Raw genomic sequence first — 16,232 nt, forward strand, 5'->3', positions numbered from 1 at the left:
AGATATATACAAGTTAGATTATCTTATTTTATGTTTTACGCAAACATATAAACGCAGCGACTACAATAATCTCGTTAAACGATGCACCTCATCAAATGTATTTATGCTTAAGCTTCAATTAACAATAAACAACATAATTTACAATTCCCGATCGGTCGACACCATCAGTAACGTGGTCACGTACCCGCTACGCAGACAGTGGGTCGCCCCTCGCCGTTTAAATTGCACGTGCTAAACCTGAAATGGCGTAATGGGCATCGTCCAAGTCTTGTATCTGAGTGTATCTTGATTGTTACCCGTTATATTAGATTGTTATGACGTCAATGCGTTTATTGTCTGTAATGATGATCTGGATAGGCGATGGTAATGGAAAAGTTTCGTTGAAATTATGATTTCGTGAATGATGGGTTTCGATATTTTATTGCGATCTAGTTTAGTAAACAATTCGTTATTTATAGTATGTTATGGATAGGTCACCGACGTCCCTAGGAGAACTGCCATATCAGATATTAAAACAGACATAAATGGCAAGAATTCCCTATCAAACACAATAAGAATCACGCCATTCGGTTTAAAACCCACCATTTTTGGTCGGTTAAAAAGTATTTATATGGAAAATTTCATTCACCTGATCTAATGTTCTATGATTATACAAGTTTCGTATATATTGGTCTTTCAGTTGGATCTGTTTATTTAAGAATTTAGATGTTATATTATCACATTTATACTTAATACTAACAGACATTAATTATCAATTTGCTTGAAAAAATGCAGTTTTAAAACGTTTTTTAATTATTATAATACTTGCTGCATTCACGAGATTCAAAAGAGCAGAAATATTAAATGGACTACTTATAAAAACAATTTCTCTGCTTCCACGGTTTGCATACTGATTAGTATTTGTTCAACACTACACAATAACAATTATACTCATATGCAAAAGATAGAGTCTATATTGTATATTCCTTGAACATAATTCAATTTTGAAAACAACTAATCGTAAAAAATCAAACAAATAAATGACTTGTAAATTACCTATAATAGAGACGACGTTATAGGACGTCATTGAATATAAAATAGTGTGTGTTCATCAACGCATTACTCATACATTTTTACGACTATTATGCCTATGCTCCATACATGTCTTATTGTCTTAAGCAATAAGCAATGAAATTAAATTTCTTCTCTTCAGACTGGCTCCGGGAAGACGTACACAATGGGAAGTGGGTGGGAAGGCGAAGGTGATCTCGATGAAGACAAGCGAGGGATCATTCCTCGCGCGATACGAGACCTGTTCTCCGGTGCGGAAGAACGGGCGGAGGCTGCGAGGGCCCAGGGACAGCTTCCTCCAGAGTTCTCGGTTCAAGCCCAGTTTATAGAGCTGTACAATGAAGACATAGTTGACCTTTTGGATCCGGCTAAAGATCCTTATGCTAAGGTTGGTGTTTTTAGTCACGTGTTTACATAAATCGCAGTGCTTCTGGATAATATAAAACAAATTTAGTAATTGAAACATCTCACAATACTCCAATGCTTTTGTATAAACTCACAAATCCGATTGAAAATGTATCCAAAGAGATACAAAATAAATGAATTTCTTAGGAAATTGCATTACACCTAAATATGGAGAGTGACGCTTGCAACATCAGTTGTTCGAGAATAAGTTTTTAACGTACAATTCATTATAATTATCTTTCTTACTATAGTACCCGAAGTTAAACCAAATACGAAGTTTATGGTGCAATAGAAACACTTTCACTAGTCCATGAATCCGAGAACAATATGCGTCGTGAGACTTCGAGTCACGCGCAATTCTGAGCGAGCACAATGATAAATATTTACCCTTTTTTTCATCATCGCACTAATTGTTGGTAATTGAATCAATTGACGTAGAATTAGACGTAGCATGTTAATTAGTTATTCTTTTTGATTTATTGATTGGTGAAAATCTTAATTTTGATAGAAACATAACCTAAACATTAAAGTCTTATACACATCTTATCATGAAGCTTACGTTTAGAATTATGCAACTTCGTATTATTTGCAAAATAGGTAAAAACTACATCAACGAGTTAATCGTTCCCCGATTCACCAGTAACCATAAAACACTTATAACATTTGAAATGTCTCTGTTTAGAGTAATTTAAGGATAACAGAAGATGGCTGTGGCGGGGTGCGCATTGTTGGTGCATCCATCCGCGCCGTGAGAGGCATCAAAGAGGCTCTAGGCGCCCTCAGAGCTGGGGCACTGGCTCGAACGACAGCAGCGACCAATATGAACTCTTCGTCCTCGAGGTCACACGCAGTGTTCACTCTAATGCTGCGGCAGAGGAGGCTGGCCGCTGACCAAGATGGCACGAGGGAGATGGAAACGGATGGAGAAACTCCAGAGCAGTATGAAACGTTGACAGCTAAGTTCCATTTCGTGGACTTGGCTGGATCTGAGCGACTTAAGCGGACGGGTAATTTTTATGAATTTAAATTTTTTATCATCCTGGAGCACTATCTCTATCTCTCTATATATATAAAGTTCTCGTGTCACAATGTTAGTACCAAACTCCTCCGAAACGGCTGCCGGATTGCGGATTTGCCGGGTCAGCTAGTTTGTTTAAAAATTTTCATAATTTTTTCTTATGGCATAAAAAGTTTCTACATACCATCTTTCTTATCATATAGTTTAGTTTTACATACCATATGTTCCATTTTTGTATTATTTTTTACCCGTGGTACATATATAGCCTTCCTCAATAAATGGGCTATCGAACACTGAAATAATTTATTGAAATCGGACCAGTAGTTCCTGAGATTAGTGCGTTCAAACAAACTCTTCAGCTTAATATTAGTATAGATTAGGCAGGAATTATACTATTACTAAAGACGATACAGACAACAAAATAATAAACATGTCTTTTGATGTTCAGGAGCGACTGGAGAAAGAGCGCGAGAGGGCATATCGATAAACTGTGGACTATTAGCTTTAGGGAATGTGATATCGGCTCTCGGGGATAAGTCGAGGAAAGTAATGCATGTCCCGTATCGGGACTCGAAACTGACGAGGCTGCTGCAGGATTCACTGGGAGGTATACACCTATTTAGTTATAAGAAAATTAATTAAATCAGTTATTTAAAACTATCCTCCGAATGCATTACAAAATACATTTGTTTAGTCAAAAAAAAATAATTATATTAGTTATTTAAAAATATCTTCAGAACATATTTCAAAATTGCGGATTGTTCCCGCGTGTTCATAATATGATGAAGATGACAGTATAAAATAACTCCATAATGAGCACTTCACGTCTCATACATAAGAGTAACATTGTTTCGTCGTTTAGCCAACTAAGGTGAATATATCCTCAAATGAAAATTCTATATTATTACTAATTATCCTCAAATTAAAAAAATTCATATTATTATTAAATATCCCCAAATGGAAGATCTATATTATTATGAAATGTCCCCAAATTTCCAGGCAACAGCAATACGGTAATGATAGCGTGCGTGTCGCCCAGCGACCGCGACTTCATGGAGACGCTGAACACGCTCAAGTACGCGAACAGGGCCAGGAACATCAAGAACCGGTGCGTGGTGAACCAAGACCTCACCTCCAGGACGATCCACCAGCTGCGGCAGGAGGTCGCCAGGTTGCAGCTGGAATTAGCGGAATATAAACAGGTTGGGAGGTTATATTCGCTTCTTCTCCTCTTTTCAACCTTTTTACGTATTCTTTTCGCATTGGGTGGTTAGCTTTTGAGTTCAATGCTTGTGAATATTGATATACTGCATACTTAGACCAAATTAAAAATTGCACTAATATTATAAACGTGAAAGTTTGTTTGTTTGGATGTTTGTCCGTCAAGCACGCTGAAATTGTTGATCGGATTTCGATAAAATTTGGTATACAAACAGAGTATGAGCTGATTTGGGTGATAGGATAATTTTTATCCCGATCAGAATCAGGTATCTCGATATCCGGGCGGAGACGGAATAAGCGCCTAATATAACATATAATGAAGCGAATTCTCTGCATCCCTACTAATATTATAAATGCGAAAGTAACTCTGTCTGTCTGTCTGTCTGTTACGCTTTCACGCCTAAACCACTGATTCGATTTTGATAAAATTTGGTATGAAGATAGAACTGAACTTGGGAAAGGACATAGGATACTTTTTATCGCGAAAAAAGGGTAGAAAGGGTTGAAAGAGGGGATGAAAGTTTGTATGAAAGTTTGTTATTGTCAAACCGATTTTTTATGACTTGGTATGAAGATGGAGCTAAACGTGGGAAAGAACAAACCATACTTTTTAATGCGAAGAAAATACTCCTTACCATGTCGCGCGATATAAGCGAATTCTACGCGGGCGAAGCCGCGGGCGAAAAGCTAGTTATTATATAAGAGAGTTTTATTTATAATTTTTTTGTTGTAGCCTATGTTAAACCACTAATAATGTTTCCAGGGCAAACGCGTGATATCAGAAAACGGTGAAGAGGGCTGGAGTGACGTGGTACAAGAAAATGCTATTCTCACCAGCGAGGTAGAATCCCTCCGACGAAGGGTCAAAGCCATGCAAGGGACCATCGAACAGCTGTCAGCGAGAAATAGCGAATTATTAGCAGAAAAAGCTCTGGGGACTTGGGCGCCGAAAGACGGTAGCCCGGATGCGTCCGACTGTTCGCTTACTGCTTTGGTACAGGTAATTGTGATCGTAATAATCATATGATTTTTCTTTGTTAATAAAGAAGATAAGAATATGATGTTCAGAAACTCATTGAATAAATTTTTTCTTTGAAGTTAGAATGTTGTGCCAAGGGAGGTAATAATTTGAATGTCTTGAAGTGGTCCCAATAATAACCGTAGAATATTGGTGACATTCGATATTTTACTAAAACTCTTATCTTCTCTTCTCTCTCTCTCTCTCTGTTATTCATTATATCTTTTCTAATTTTTCGCTTGCAGGGATATGTATCAGAAATAGAGGACCTTCGAGCTCAGCTGATGGAAGCGAACGCTTTGTATGAAGCGAGTAGACGACGCGAACAAAGGACGAGACATGACTCATCTATTCTGGATACTTCTACCATTATTGACGATGCCAAACGAGAGCTTTATAAGGTAAATTTGTCCATATTATGATTTAATTTGTTTTTTGTTCATTAATTATTCATTATAATAATCTTTTAAAATAGCTTTCATGTTAATGTAGATACACATGTGGAATATAAATGATTTATTCTCCTTTATTATATACAGGAAAAAGAACTACTAGCGCGAAGTATGGGTGAATTGGAATTCCAAAGAAAATTAACTGAGAATTCGCCGATGGGTGAGAGAGAACGTGCAGAGGGAGAGAGCGCTGGTGACTCGGATCCATCAGAGGAAGAAGAGAGTGACTCAGAAGAAGATAATGAGGCTAAGGGTAAGTATTATAATGTCGAATTTAAGGGTGTGGTGTAAAAATAATATTTGAATTGCTAATGTTAATTATTAATGACAAGATTAGTAATATAAATTACAAGGAAGAATGAAAAATTTGTGAAGAAAATCACCAAATTATTCGTGTCATTTTCCGGTTTTGAGTTTTTAGGTTTTATAGGTATATCAAAATAGTTCTTTTAAACACTGCCTCCACATTTGAGCATAACGTCAATTCAGTGGCAATTGCATCGGCTGCAGGGCAGCGCCTGCTGAGCGAGCAGCTGGCGGCGCTGAGCGAGGACATCGACACGAAGGCGCGCCTCGTGGAGCAGCTGGAGGCGTCGCAGCGGCGGCTCGCGGCGCTGCGCACGCACTACGAGCAGCGGCTCGACCACCTGCACCAGCAGATCAAGGCCACGGGCGAGGAGCGCGACAAGGTGCTCGCCTCGCTCGGTGAGTCGTTCTTTCTTTTTCGGATGATTTTATACTTAACATTACGTCATTTAAAACTCTATATTAACTCATATATTATTTCAGTTAAATACCGCGCAAACAAAACCCGAAAAAAAAACGTTTGTATATGTGTGGATTTAAGTTGAGTCATATTATGTCCGTTCGCAGCTGCCCAATCGTCGCAGCCGAGCGAGAAACTGAAGCGCGTGAAGGACGAGTACGAGCGGCGCGTGGCCGGCATGTCGCGCGAGCTGCGGCGCCTGCAGGCGGCGCAGCGCGAGCACGCGCGCCTGCAGCGCTCGCAGCAGCACACCGCGCAGCAGATACACTCGCTGCGCGGCGAGCTGCAGGGCTTGAAGCGCGACAAGGTTCGATCTAGATGTGTAGACATGTTTTTTTTTTTTGGTGTAGTACAATCTACAGATTGTATTTTTTACATAGTCACATGATAAAATAACAAAAGTTATTTACAGATTCTCACGGATAGAATCAGAGGAAATTCTCAGCCTAAAGCCTAGAGCTTAAAAGGCTTTATATAATTTTAATGGTGGGCCGTTAGTAGAATTATAACATAATTCTTACAGATTCTTTTTTTTTCTACAGGTGAAACTTGTTCAGCGCATGCGAATGGAGTCCAAACGGCACGCACAAGCTGAAGCAGCAAGAGCGAAAGAAGTAAGTTGTTGGTCAATTTGGTTTCGAAAAATTTCCAATTATTAAGATATTAACACTCGTATTGTTCTTCAGGTAGCTCAACTACGTAAAGAATCTCGCAAGAACGCTAATTTAATACGCTCATTGGAAGCTGAAACTAGACTTAAAGAACAGGTAAAAATTACTTTATTTTTCAAATTTTATTTATCAATTGAACAACCTTTCCCAAGTGACCGTGCATTCTTATTTTTTATTACATATGTATAAATTTATATTACACCTTATATATTTTGTATACATTATTATAGGTACTGAAACGGAAACAAGAAGAAGTATCGCTCCTCCGTCGTGGTCACAGGGATAAACTGAGCAGTCGCGCCGCTGGGAGACTACATGGTAACTATCCTTTAACTCACTCACTTAGATTCTAGACAATTCGATTAATCGACCTTTAAGATTTAATATTTGAAAAATATAATAAATACAAAGATTTTGAATTTACGTTTTTCTCTATACGGGGGCGCCATAAAAAAGTAAACTCCCTTGTGGGGTATCGGGCAGATTATGTACACCTGATTCATTCTGTACAAGTAGGTGAACAGCCTTCTGTGTCCTGCCAAACTGAGACTTTTTTTTTTCGTGCGACCCCACCGGAATCGAACCCAGGGTCCCTCGGTTCTACGCCCACGCGTCATCTATTTTACCGAGGAGGTGGTCGCCGAGGCGTCATACCACTCTATTATTTCTGAAATCTGTGCGAACAGAGCGCAGCCGCGGGCGCGCGCGCACGTCCGGGCGCGAGCTGTGGTCGCGGCTCGAGTGCTGGCTGTCGCGCGCGTGCGCCGCGCGCACCACGCTGGCCGAGCTCGAGGTGGTGCTGGAGCACCAGCTGCGCCAGCGCGACTGCGCCGCCGCCAGCACCGCCAGCGCCGACCCGGACGCGCCCGACGCGCGCGCTCTGCTCGCCTACCTGCGCGCCGCCATCGCCGACACGCAGTCGCAGATCATGCAGATCGAGGTGAGATGCCGTGGGGGTGTTGATAATATTAATTAAGATAAAAACCGCAAGAACATTATTTTATTTTTGAGAGTATTCTATTTTATAAAAAATTATCAGAGCGACTTTACGAAAGATATATTTAAAACGGCCGTAACCATCTTTAAACGCCCATAATAGATATTTTGGGAAAAAAATTTCAGGAAGAAAACGAAGAGAACGAGCTACCCCGGCTGGTGGAGCAGGTGGAGTGCGAGGCGGGCCGCTACGCGCTGGAGCGGCTGGCGGCGCGCGCGCTGCAGCACGCGCACGACGCGGCGCGCTGCGAGAAGACGCTCGGCGACACGCGGGCCAGGCTGGCCGAGGTACGGCCGACCTGCCCCGCCGGCGAGCAGCGAGCGGCTTCTTCCACGTTCTTCTCTTCCACTCACTCATACTCACTCTTTGTCTAATTGTTTTCAGCTGGAAGAGAAATCGGAGCAAACAGCAAGCGCCCTGCGTGCGGCGGATGAACACAACCTTAACCCGTGGAATTCTCCAGCGCTCGTCGCCCTATTGGCACATGTATCTTCTGGCACCTCTACCAGATCAGTATCGCCTGTGGATAGGTAATATAGGATATGTTTCTTATATAATTGTTGTTAAAATCATTTACTTTATTCTTTATATCACCCGAAGCATCAGCTTACGCTGCGGGTACATTTTTTTATTATTGTTTTGTTTAAATTGATGTGATCAAAAATTCTAGATTCTAGATAATATATAACGATGTTCGTTTAATTTTTTATGTCACTATGCCAATTGTGTTTTTCAGTGCTTTGTTAGAAAATCGACCGACCGTCCTCAGAGAAACAAACACGGCACCAACCTCACCACCAGACGACAACTCACCTTTCCATAGAAATACGTAAGTGCTTATAATTAATCTTAATACAACTTTAATTTACACCGATTACAAAACACTTTAATCCTTTATAATTACATTACAATATATATTCATTTATATTATAAAGAATCTTAAATTTCATGTAACAGAGGCCGCCGCGGTTCAGTGCGGCTGCGCGACCTCGGCGTGTACAGTCGCGACGAGAACACCGACCCCATGACGCAGTCGCTCGTGGAGCCCACCTCGCCCAAGCCCGTGCCCCTCAGCCGGGTGCCCAGCGCGCCCGGTAGCCTCAGGTAACGCGCCGTGCCCACGCGAGAAAACTAGCCTCACCTCACACGTCTTATTCAAGTAATTTTACTTATCTTTAAAGGCAATTCTGCCCTACAAGAGACTGTATATTATAGAGCCATTCAATAATTATATATGGGCATGAAAAACTAGTTTATATATTACCACTCCTCCCCCTCCTCTCACACACACGCGGCACAATGCCAAACTATCATATCTCCTCCATTTCCACGTCTCCCAACTATTTTACAACTCCAATTGAAAAGACGTAAACCCAAAACATACCAACGAACTGCTGTAAAGTGAACACAATCGCGCAGAGGGCTGCAGCCGCTGGGCGCGCTGGGCGCGCTGGGCGCGCAGGCGGGCTCGCCCGCGGCGCCGCGCCGCGCGCCGCCCGACAGCCCGCGGCCGCTCCGCCGCCAGCACTCGCTCGCCAAACCGGCTTCTTTGTGAGTTTCTCTTTGTTTTTTATCGATTTGTGTGTCGTAATTTGCTAGTTTACTTTAGTGTTGATGATATTTAATTAGATTGTTTTCTTGCTAGTACAAAAAGTGTAGGAGCTACCATTTATTTTTGCGTAATTAAAAATGTTAGCACTTTTGTAGGGTGCCACTTGTGTTTTTATTTAGATAAATGTTTATTTAGGTTTTCATTAGATATCTTTGACAGTCTGAAGCAGTTTTTTACAGTCTTAATGAATAGCTTTTGTTTCTTACATATTAAACATAACCTTCCATTATTATTAACTTAAGTAATTTTTTTGTTGAACGCAAGTATTTGCTTTTATTTAAGACCATTTACCACAATATAGAATTTAGTACTATCACTATAACAATAAGTGTTTATGTCTCACTTCCCCAAATTAAATATTCAACAAAATATGTAAGAAACGAAAGCACACATTGCTCAATAATTATAAACGCTAAGTAGTTTGTATATTTCTACCGCCCCCTCCGCTCGCCTCGCATGACAATATGGGCTGGGTTGATGTGCTATTTGTTGGCCAGTAAAAGAAAATTGTTTGTGTCAAATGGTGTCATAAACGTACCATAAAGGTCATCAAAATTAACTCATCTCTAAAGCTCAATCTATCAGTCAATAATTATCAAACATACGTATAAAAAGATTTCATAAATCAATCGAAAATAACTCTTCACCAAAAATCAACAAGTCATTTAATAACAATTATCAACCAATCAATCATTTTACATCTGGCGTTAAAGCACAAATAAAAAAAAAACATAAAAAAATAAGGAAACAACCCAATGATATTCCAATTTTTTATATATCAATGATAATATTAACATGCCATTTTGGAAAAATAAAATAATATGTAATGTGTTCAAATATATTTAACAATTAAAAATGTTTATTTTAAAAATCAAGCAACAAGTTTAATGTAAACTGAATATTCGTGTCACTATCCAATCATTAATCTACTAATAAAAAGGGTGTCTGTTCCGTGTTAACAATAATATAATTATTATGCATCCCACTGCATGTTTCAGCATGGTGTATAACACTTCTGTATGAAAAATCAGACTTAAATGCATGCATATGTCATTGCCATTTTTTGCAGGCAATTTTCTTTTCTGCAGTTTACACATAGCGTAACTATAAGCTGTAAATATTGACGTGTGTGCAAGATAATAACATGAATCTATGTGAGAATAAAAATTATTTCACTTTTCTCGTCCCTCTACAACTAATATCAATCGACTCATTGATTTACTATTGCACTAGATAACGCACTACATACAAAAGTACAATCGAAACTTATCATCCGATAGCCTTTGATTGGTAACTACTAATGGCATACGCTAAATACGCACGCTCAAGTCAAAATGCCATTATGTATATACTAAAGTACAATACAGAAATAGCAGTTTATTACACATTTTGTTGTTGTCTCCTTGAATTCACTTTGGCATCGTGATTAAGTTTGAGCTTGATTCTTTTACCGGCCCGGTTTTGATGCATGTATACGTTATGTACTAAATAGTAAATCAATGAATGCAGTCAATTTAAGAACTAAAAATTAGTTCTCAATAAATCTTGCACACACATACAAACCTGGCGAGGGTGGTACGGGTGTGTCCTCACACTGACGGTTGCTTGCAGCCTCCTCACCGACCTCTCGATCGTGGAAGATTGAGCGGACACCGGCACTGCGCACGTAGATTATGATTTGTAACGTAGCTTAAGTAGTTATTTGGCTTTCACTAACAGTAGCTTCACGTTTAAGACGTTTAGGAAGGTATCCCTGTATACTATGTTATACAAATGTTAACTTCTATAAATTAATAGACAGAAGTTCATGTGTATAATACATAAATTTAGCCCCCTGATAGTTACTGACTCGAAGGATCAAAACTTCATAAAATTTAAGAATCCACGTAACAGTGCAAAAGCTTTGTCAATATTCAGAATTATCCGATAATAAAATAGATTTCTTTGCCCTTTTTTATACTTAAATAAAATTTAATGCATAAAAAATTTATATCGCTACAATAACGTGTAATAAATATTGAATTTCTAATTATTTGACAATGTAATAGAGGGCAAAAATTTAATATGTTTGTATGCTCTGCAACGTTTGAAGGGAAACTTTAGTTATTATTTAATTTATGTTCTTGAAATCTCGATGCTTGTACTTAAAGCATAAGTTAATAATAACACATTAATGCATGTTTCTTTATTTTAAAATGTAATCTTGTAATAGATATCGTGACTACATATTATGGAAAACTTGCTTTTCTAAAACAATTTGTTAAATGTCTTTGCTTTTACAATTTAGTTATATTAATAATTGTTTATGTAATGAACAAAGTTTGTAAATGCCAAAGTATATAATATATTATAAGATTTTATAGACGAAACGTAGTCATCATGTATAGCTAAATGTTTACTAAATAAACTGCAAGCAAAATATATGTAGTTTGCTTTATTGCATGATGCACTTTGCATGATTCAATGTAATTTATTTATTGTATATAAATTATGTTTGATGTTGACTTTCTATAGCTATGGACATAGACAGCATTTTCTTTAATTGGCCTAACTTAAGTATACCAAACTTGATTCAATATGTTGTGTCTTATTTAAAACTGTGAATTTTAAATTGATTTATAACTGCCAAAAATAGGGAATTTAGAAGGGTTTTTGAAGTTTTCTGCTTCAATTTTCACTGTTTTCAATTTTAAATGTGGTTTTAATTATATTTTTTGATTGATAACACATCTGGACATTAATAAACTTACATCAAAGCCCAAACTTACATAAGTCATAGTTAGACAGTAAAGCGCATCACAAAATTATATAAATTGTGGGCTAGTATAGGGCTCGCTTAGTTCGCCCTTTTTAAAAATGATTTATGTCTTTAAGATTTTAAATAAACACAAAATAGTTCACTACACATGCGTATTACTGCAATTCATTTTATGAAAGAAATAAACAGTAAGTACCTTTATGTATATTCATCACTTCCTTCTTCACATTCACATTAAAAAATAAAATATCGTGCATTTAATACCGTGCTATTTTATCACACATTTATTCACGCGTAACAAAAGTATAATTAATAAATAAAAACTTGTGCTTTTTGGGAAGCACAACATAAATGATAACTTACACCAATCACGCCATAGGAAGGGAGAAATTCAGATAAACTGGACCCGTAACGCGTTACGTTACGAAACGTTATCGTTCCATAAGAAATTATCACTTCAACAATCAATAAAGTCATAAACCCAAAATATCATGTATACTAAATGGTGAGATGTTATTCATCTAATTATTACTAACATCAATTAACAACATATTGATAACGAAATTAATAATTAATAATTAATATTTTGTACACCATATCGTTCATTTGTCGATTGTGAAGTTTGTTCTAATTCAACTAACTCAACAAAAAATAATTGGTGCAATTGATTATGCGTTGCTATAGTTACCTATCCCTACCACATAATACACCCATTGACAATAACTAAATTCCATTTTCAAATTTTACCGCTTAAATTAACTCAAAAAATCAAAAAAATCTTAATTCCATTTTCAAAATGCATAAATAACACGTCAAGCTTCACAATCTGACATAACTAAACAACATATGACATAACGCATAAGCGGGTATAGAGAGGCGTCAGTGGTGTCCGGAGTAGAGGGCACTCCCCCAGCGTCGCCGGGCGCGGCGAGGCGGGCTCGCGATGAGGACGTGTTCCAGCGGCTGGCCGGAGTGGCGTCGGAGCAAGCGCCCACTGGCACAGTGAGAGAGATGACCGTTAAGGTACGTGTATTAATATTATTGGTAATTAAATTAAAACCGACATCGAAATTTGTATAAGTATGAACTTTTTCGCATAGTATATGCATAATTTAAGTAAATTACCGGATATTATAATGAAATATAGAAGACACCATCAGTGTGTAATCTTTATTTTGTTTCGAAGTTTATAATGTCCATCATGAATAACTTAATATTGCGTAAAAAAGATTTGGGAATATCCACTAATTTCAAAAGTTTACCTAGAGAAATTCCTATTTTACATAGAACTTATTCCATGTTAATTCAATTGTGGAATACATAATGATATATTAAATTTTTATTCTATATCCACAGAGAAGCAGCACAGGCGCGACTAACACGTGGCTACAGTGTACGCATGTCGCCGAGGGACACGTGGGCGCTGCGCTATCGCTGGCTGCAGTACCGAACGGGCTCTATAGCGGTGGTGTTGGTATGCACCTATATTTAAAGTTACTCTAAAATTAGGTTTATCTTACTTTTTGTTGAATAAGGCTCATATTGTTCTTCAAAATCAAATATATGTGTAATGTTCGCATGTTTTCGAGTAATAAATTAATCTAGTTGAAAATTCCTATAGCCTGTCTCATGCAGAAGTTCTGTTAGATATTTTAACTTGAGCAAGATTACTATACTTTCGATGAAAATGCCTTTCTATATTATTATTGATGGCTATAAACTAACACGTGTAATTATGATTGTATCACCGAGACTAGTTTCGTGAAACAAATTAATCTAGGTCGAAATCTTATCGTTTATTAGTTACACTAATACTTGAGCAAGGTTTGTATATTTACGATGACAAAGCACAGATTACATATAGACAGTCACCAACACGTATAAGTGTGAGTGTGTGTGTGTATGTGTAAGTGCAGCGGCTATAATTGCGTGTATCGAGCGCAGACCGCACGGTGCGCGGGTGGGACCTGACGGCGGGGCGCGAGGCGTGGCGCGCGTGGTGCGGCGGCGGCGTGGGCGCGCTGGCGGCGGCGCAGGCCGGCCCCGTGGCCGCCGCCGCCGGCGCCGCCGTGCGACTCTTCGACACGCGGACCAACACGCCGGCCGCCACGCTGTGGTGAGTCGCTTGCTGTGTGTTGGGACGGGACTTGGGAGTGCTTACGGACTGTAGAGCGATATACTCGGATATGGCTACGCTAGTGTTGGAGGGATTGGAGTATTGTTGAAATTAAACTCGAACATGCATTAATTTTATCGTTAAATATTTATTTACTATTATAATAATGCCATGTTATATTTATGTTAATGTCTAATGCGGTATGCTTGCCGCAATGTGTTGTTTGATGCTAGAAACAGTATTCTTCTTGTTACTGCGGAGCTTAGTGGGGTCATTTATATGGTTACAAATTAAATGGGATTCGTTCAAACGAATAATACGAAAGTAAGAATAAGAGGAAACACATAAACGCAAAGAACACATAAAAACTACGTTCGCCCCTTACCATCAGTGCCAATAAAATCAATAATCGAATTATTGCAGGTCATCAGGCGCGTCTGGAGCAAACGCAGCAGTGCGCGGTGGAGAGTGCGCCATCACAGCGATTGCGCTGGCAGATCCGAATAGACTGTACACGGCTGCGGGGGATAAACTGAGGCTGTGGGATTTACGCATGTTAGTACCGTATTACTGAAAAAAAAGGAAAACAGCGACAAAAGATAGATAGAAAGAAGATATCTTTTTAAGTAATATAATTTTGCAAAATTAATTTAAGACTATTAACATTGAGAAATTTTTGGAAAGAATAGAAAAAATTCGATGCAAGATCGAACAAGCATAAATATCAACATAATATTCTTATGTCTTCTATTCACAGGTTAGAATGTATGTACAAGACGTGGTCGGGTCACACAGCGGCGGTGATGTGTATGGCGCGAGTGCCGCTGCCGGATGGCGACCGACTCGCAACCGGCTCGAGGGACCATTGTGTTCGGGTGCTTGACTGGACACACAGCAATGGTGAGTGTTAGTGAGTTTATAGGTTCAAATGAAAGTAAGCTAAAAAACTCAAATACACGCATTTGTTAAAAAAAAGTTATTTTGCTTTTGGCTCAAATTATGGTATTGATGAAAATTTTAAGTTATTACTATTTTATAAAAAAAATCGTATGCATGGTATTATCTGTATTGTATTGTTTTATATTGTAAATACATATTTATCGAAATTGCGATGAATAAGCTCAAATATATGAAAATGGGATTTCCTTACTCCAGTTCCAGCTCGAAGGACCAGCGCTTTAAATTGCGTTCCAATTTCACTTAATCGTTATACATTGAATGTTCAATGTTGTTCAGTAAGACGGTACGATGTCGGCAGGCATGTGGGAGGCCAGCAGCCGGCGCCTGCTGGAGCCGCCGCACTACGACGGCGTGCAGGCGCTGGTGCTGCGCGCGGGCGCGGGCGCGGCCGGCGAGCTGCTCTACAGCGCCTCGCGGGACTCCAGCCTCAAGTGCTGGCGGCTCTCTGACAACACGCTGGTGCATGTGAGTGTGGGATACTCTGCTTGTATATATGGGAATGCTAAAACTTTGACAATATTATTATTACGATATACGCAAACATATTTCGAAGAGAATTAGTTTTTTTTTTTTCAATGATTTTGGCATTATTTTTTATTGATGTAAGCTCTATTTTCTTTTAAAATCAGTTATAAGCGAACACCGGAACGTGCCGGTTGTTATATCATACTTGTATAATGAGATTGGACATTTAACTACGCACTCACAGGCATATTACCATCACATGTTTTTACAGTTCAAAAAACTTCACTTAAATAAGCTTCAATCTCGTTATCTAATTCTCTTATATTAAAATGCGTACAACGACCGGGCCGATAGTCGTGTCTGCTTGTTTTCCTAGAGATAAATTACCTCTGAATATAAGAATATATAATAATAAATTATTTATTTAAGAATGAGAAATTAAAAAAAAAGCATATAAAGAAGTGGATGTGTAAGTGAAAGTGTCGGTGGGTATGTCCAGAGCGTGATGAACGCGCACAAGGGGTGGGTGACGGGCGTGTGCGGCGCGGGCGCGTGGGTGGCGAGCTGCGGGCGCGACCAGGCGCTGCGCCTGTGGAGCCCCGCGCTGCGCGCCGCCGCGCCGCCCGCGCCGCTGCCCGACCCGCCGCACGCGCTCGCCGCCTGCGCCGCCACCGGCGCGCTCTACACGGCCGGCAGGTGGGACCTTCGCACCTCACGCGTCTC

General features: G+C 39.2%; 1 protein-coding gene across 2 annotated transcripts in view; it reads left to right on the forward strand.

Annotated features, from left to right (window-relative positions):
- Window positions 1–1,184: 1,184 nt before the first annotated feature.
- The window catches only part of LOC119838860 (kinesin-like protein KIF21A), a 19,402-nt gene continuing 4,354 nt past the window's right edge, over window positions 1,185–16,232 (forward strand). Inside the window, exons 1-25 of one of the 2 annotated variants that reach the window (XM_038365004.1) lie at window positions 1,185–1,438; window positions 2,138–2,462; window positions 2,922–3,080; window positions 3,473–3,675; window positions 4,458–4,694; window positions 4,958–5,113; window positions 5,252–5,417; window positions 5,675–5,869; window positions 6,038–6,237; window positions 6,473–6,544; window positions 6,617–6,697; window positions 6,832–6,919; window positions 7,288–7,541; window positions 7,724–7,885; window positions 7,983–8,128; window positions 8,335–8,427; window positions 8,556–8,702; window positions 9,018–9,149; window positions 12,841–12,991; window positions 13,325–13,442; window positions 13,913–14,084; window positions 14,508–14,639; window positions 14,842–14,984; window positions 15,343–15,509; window positions 16,009–16,205. In XM_038365004.1, the coding sequence (XP_038220932.1) occupies window positions 1,217–1,438; window positions 2,138–2,462; window positions 2,922–3,080; window positions 3,473–3,675; window positions 4,458–4,694; window positions 4,958–5,113; window positions 5,252–5,417; window positions 5,675–5,869; window positions 6,038–6,237; window positions 6,473–6,544; window positions 6,617–6,697; window positions 6,832–6,919; window positions 7,288–7,541; window positions 7,724–7,885; window positions 7,983–8,128; window positions 8,335–8,427; window positions 8,556–8,702; window positions 9,018–9,149; window positions 12,841–12,991; window positions 13,325–13,442; window positions 13,913–14,084; window positions 14,508–14,639; window positions 14,842–14,984; window positions 15,343–15,509; window positions 16,009–16,205 (4,118 nt within the window). In that variant the 5' untranslated portion in view covers window positions 1,185–1,216. The remainder of the gene's footprint in view (window positions 1,439–2,137; window positions 2,463–2,921; window positions 3,081–3,472; window positions 3,676–4,457; window positions 4,695–4,957; window positions 5,114–5,251; window positions 5,418–5,674; window positions 5,870–6,037; window positions 6,238–6,472; window positions 6,545–6,616; window positions 6,698–6,831; window positions 6,920–7,287; window positions 7,542–7,723; window positions 7,886–7,982; window positions 8,129–8,334; window positions 8,428–8,555; window positions 8,703–9,017; window positions 9,150–12,840; window positions 12,992–13,324; window positions 13,443–13,912; window positions 14,085–14,507; window positions 14,640–14,841; window positions 14,985–15,342; window positions 15,510–16,008; window positions 16,206–16,232) is intronic. The other variant, XM_038365003.1, reaches the window with a different exon arrangement.

This window comes from Zerene cesonia, unplaced genomic scaffold (assembly GCF_012273895.1).
Source record: "Zerene cesonia ecotype Mississippi unplaced genomic scaffold, Zerene_cesonia_1.1 Zces_u005, whole genome shotgun sequence".
NCBI lineage: Eukaryota > Metazoa > Arthropoda > Insecta > Lepidoptera > Pieridae > Zerene > Zerene cesonia.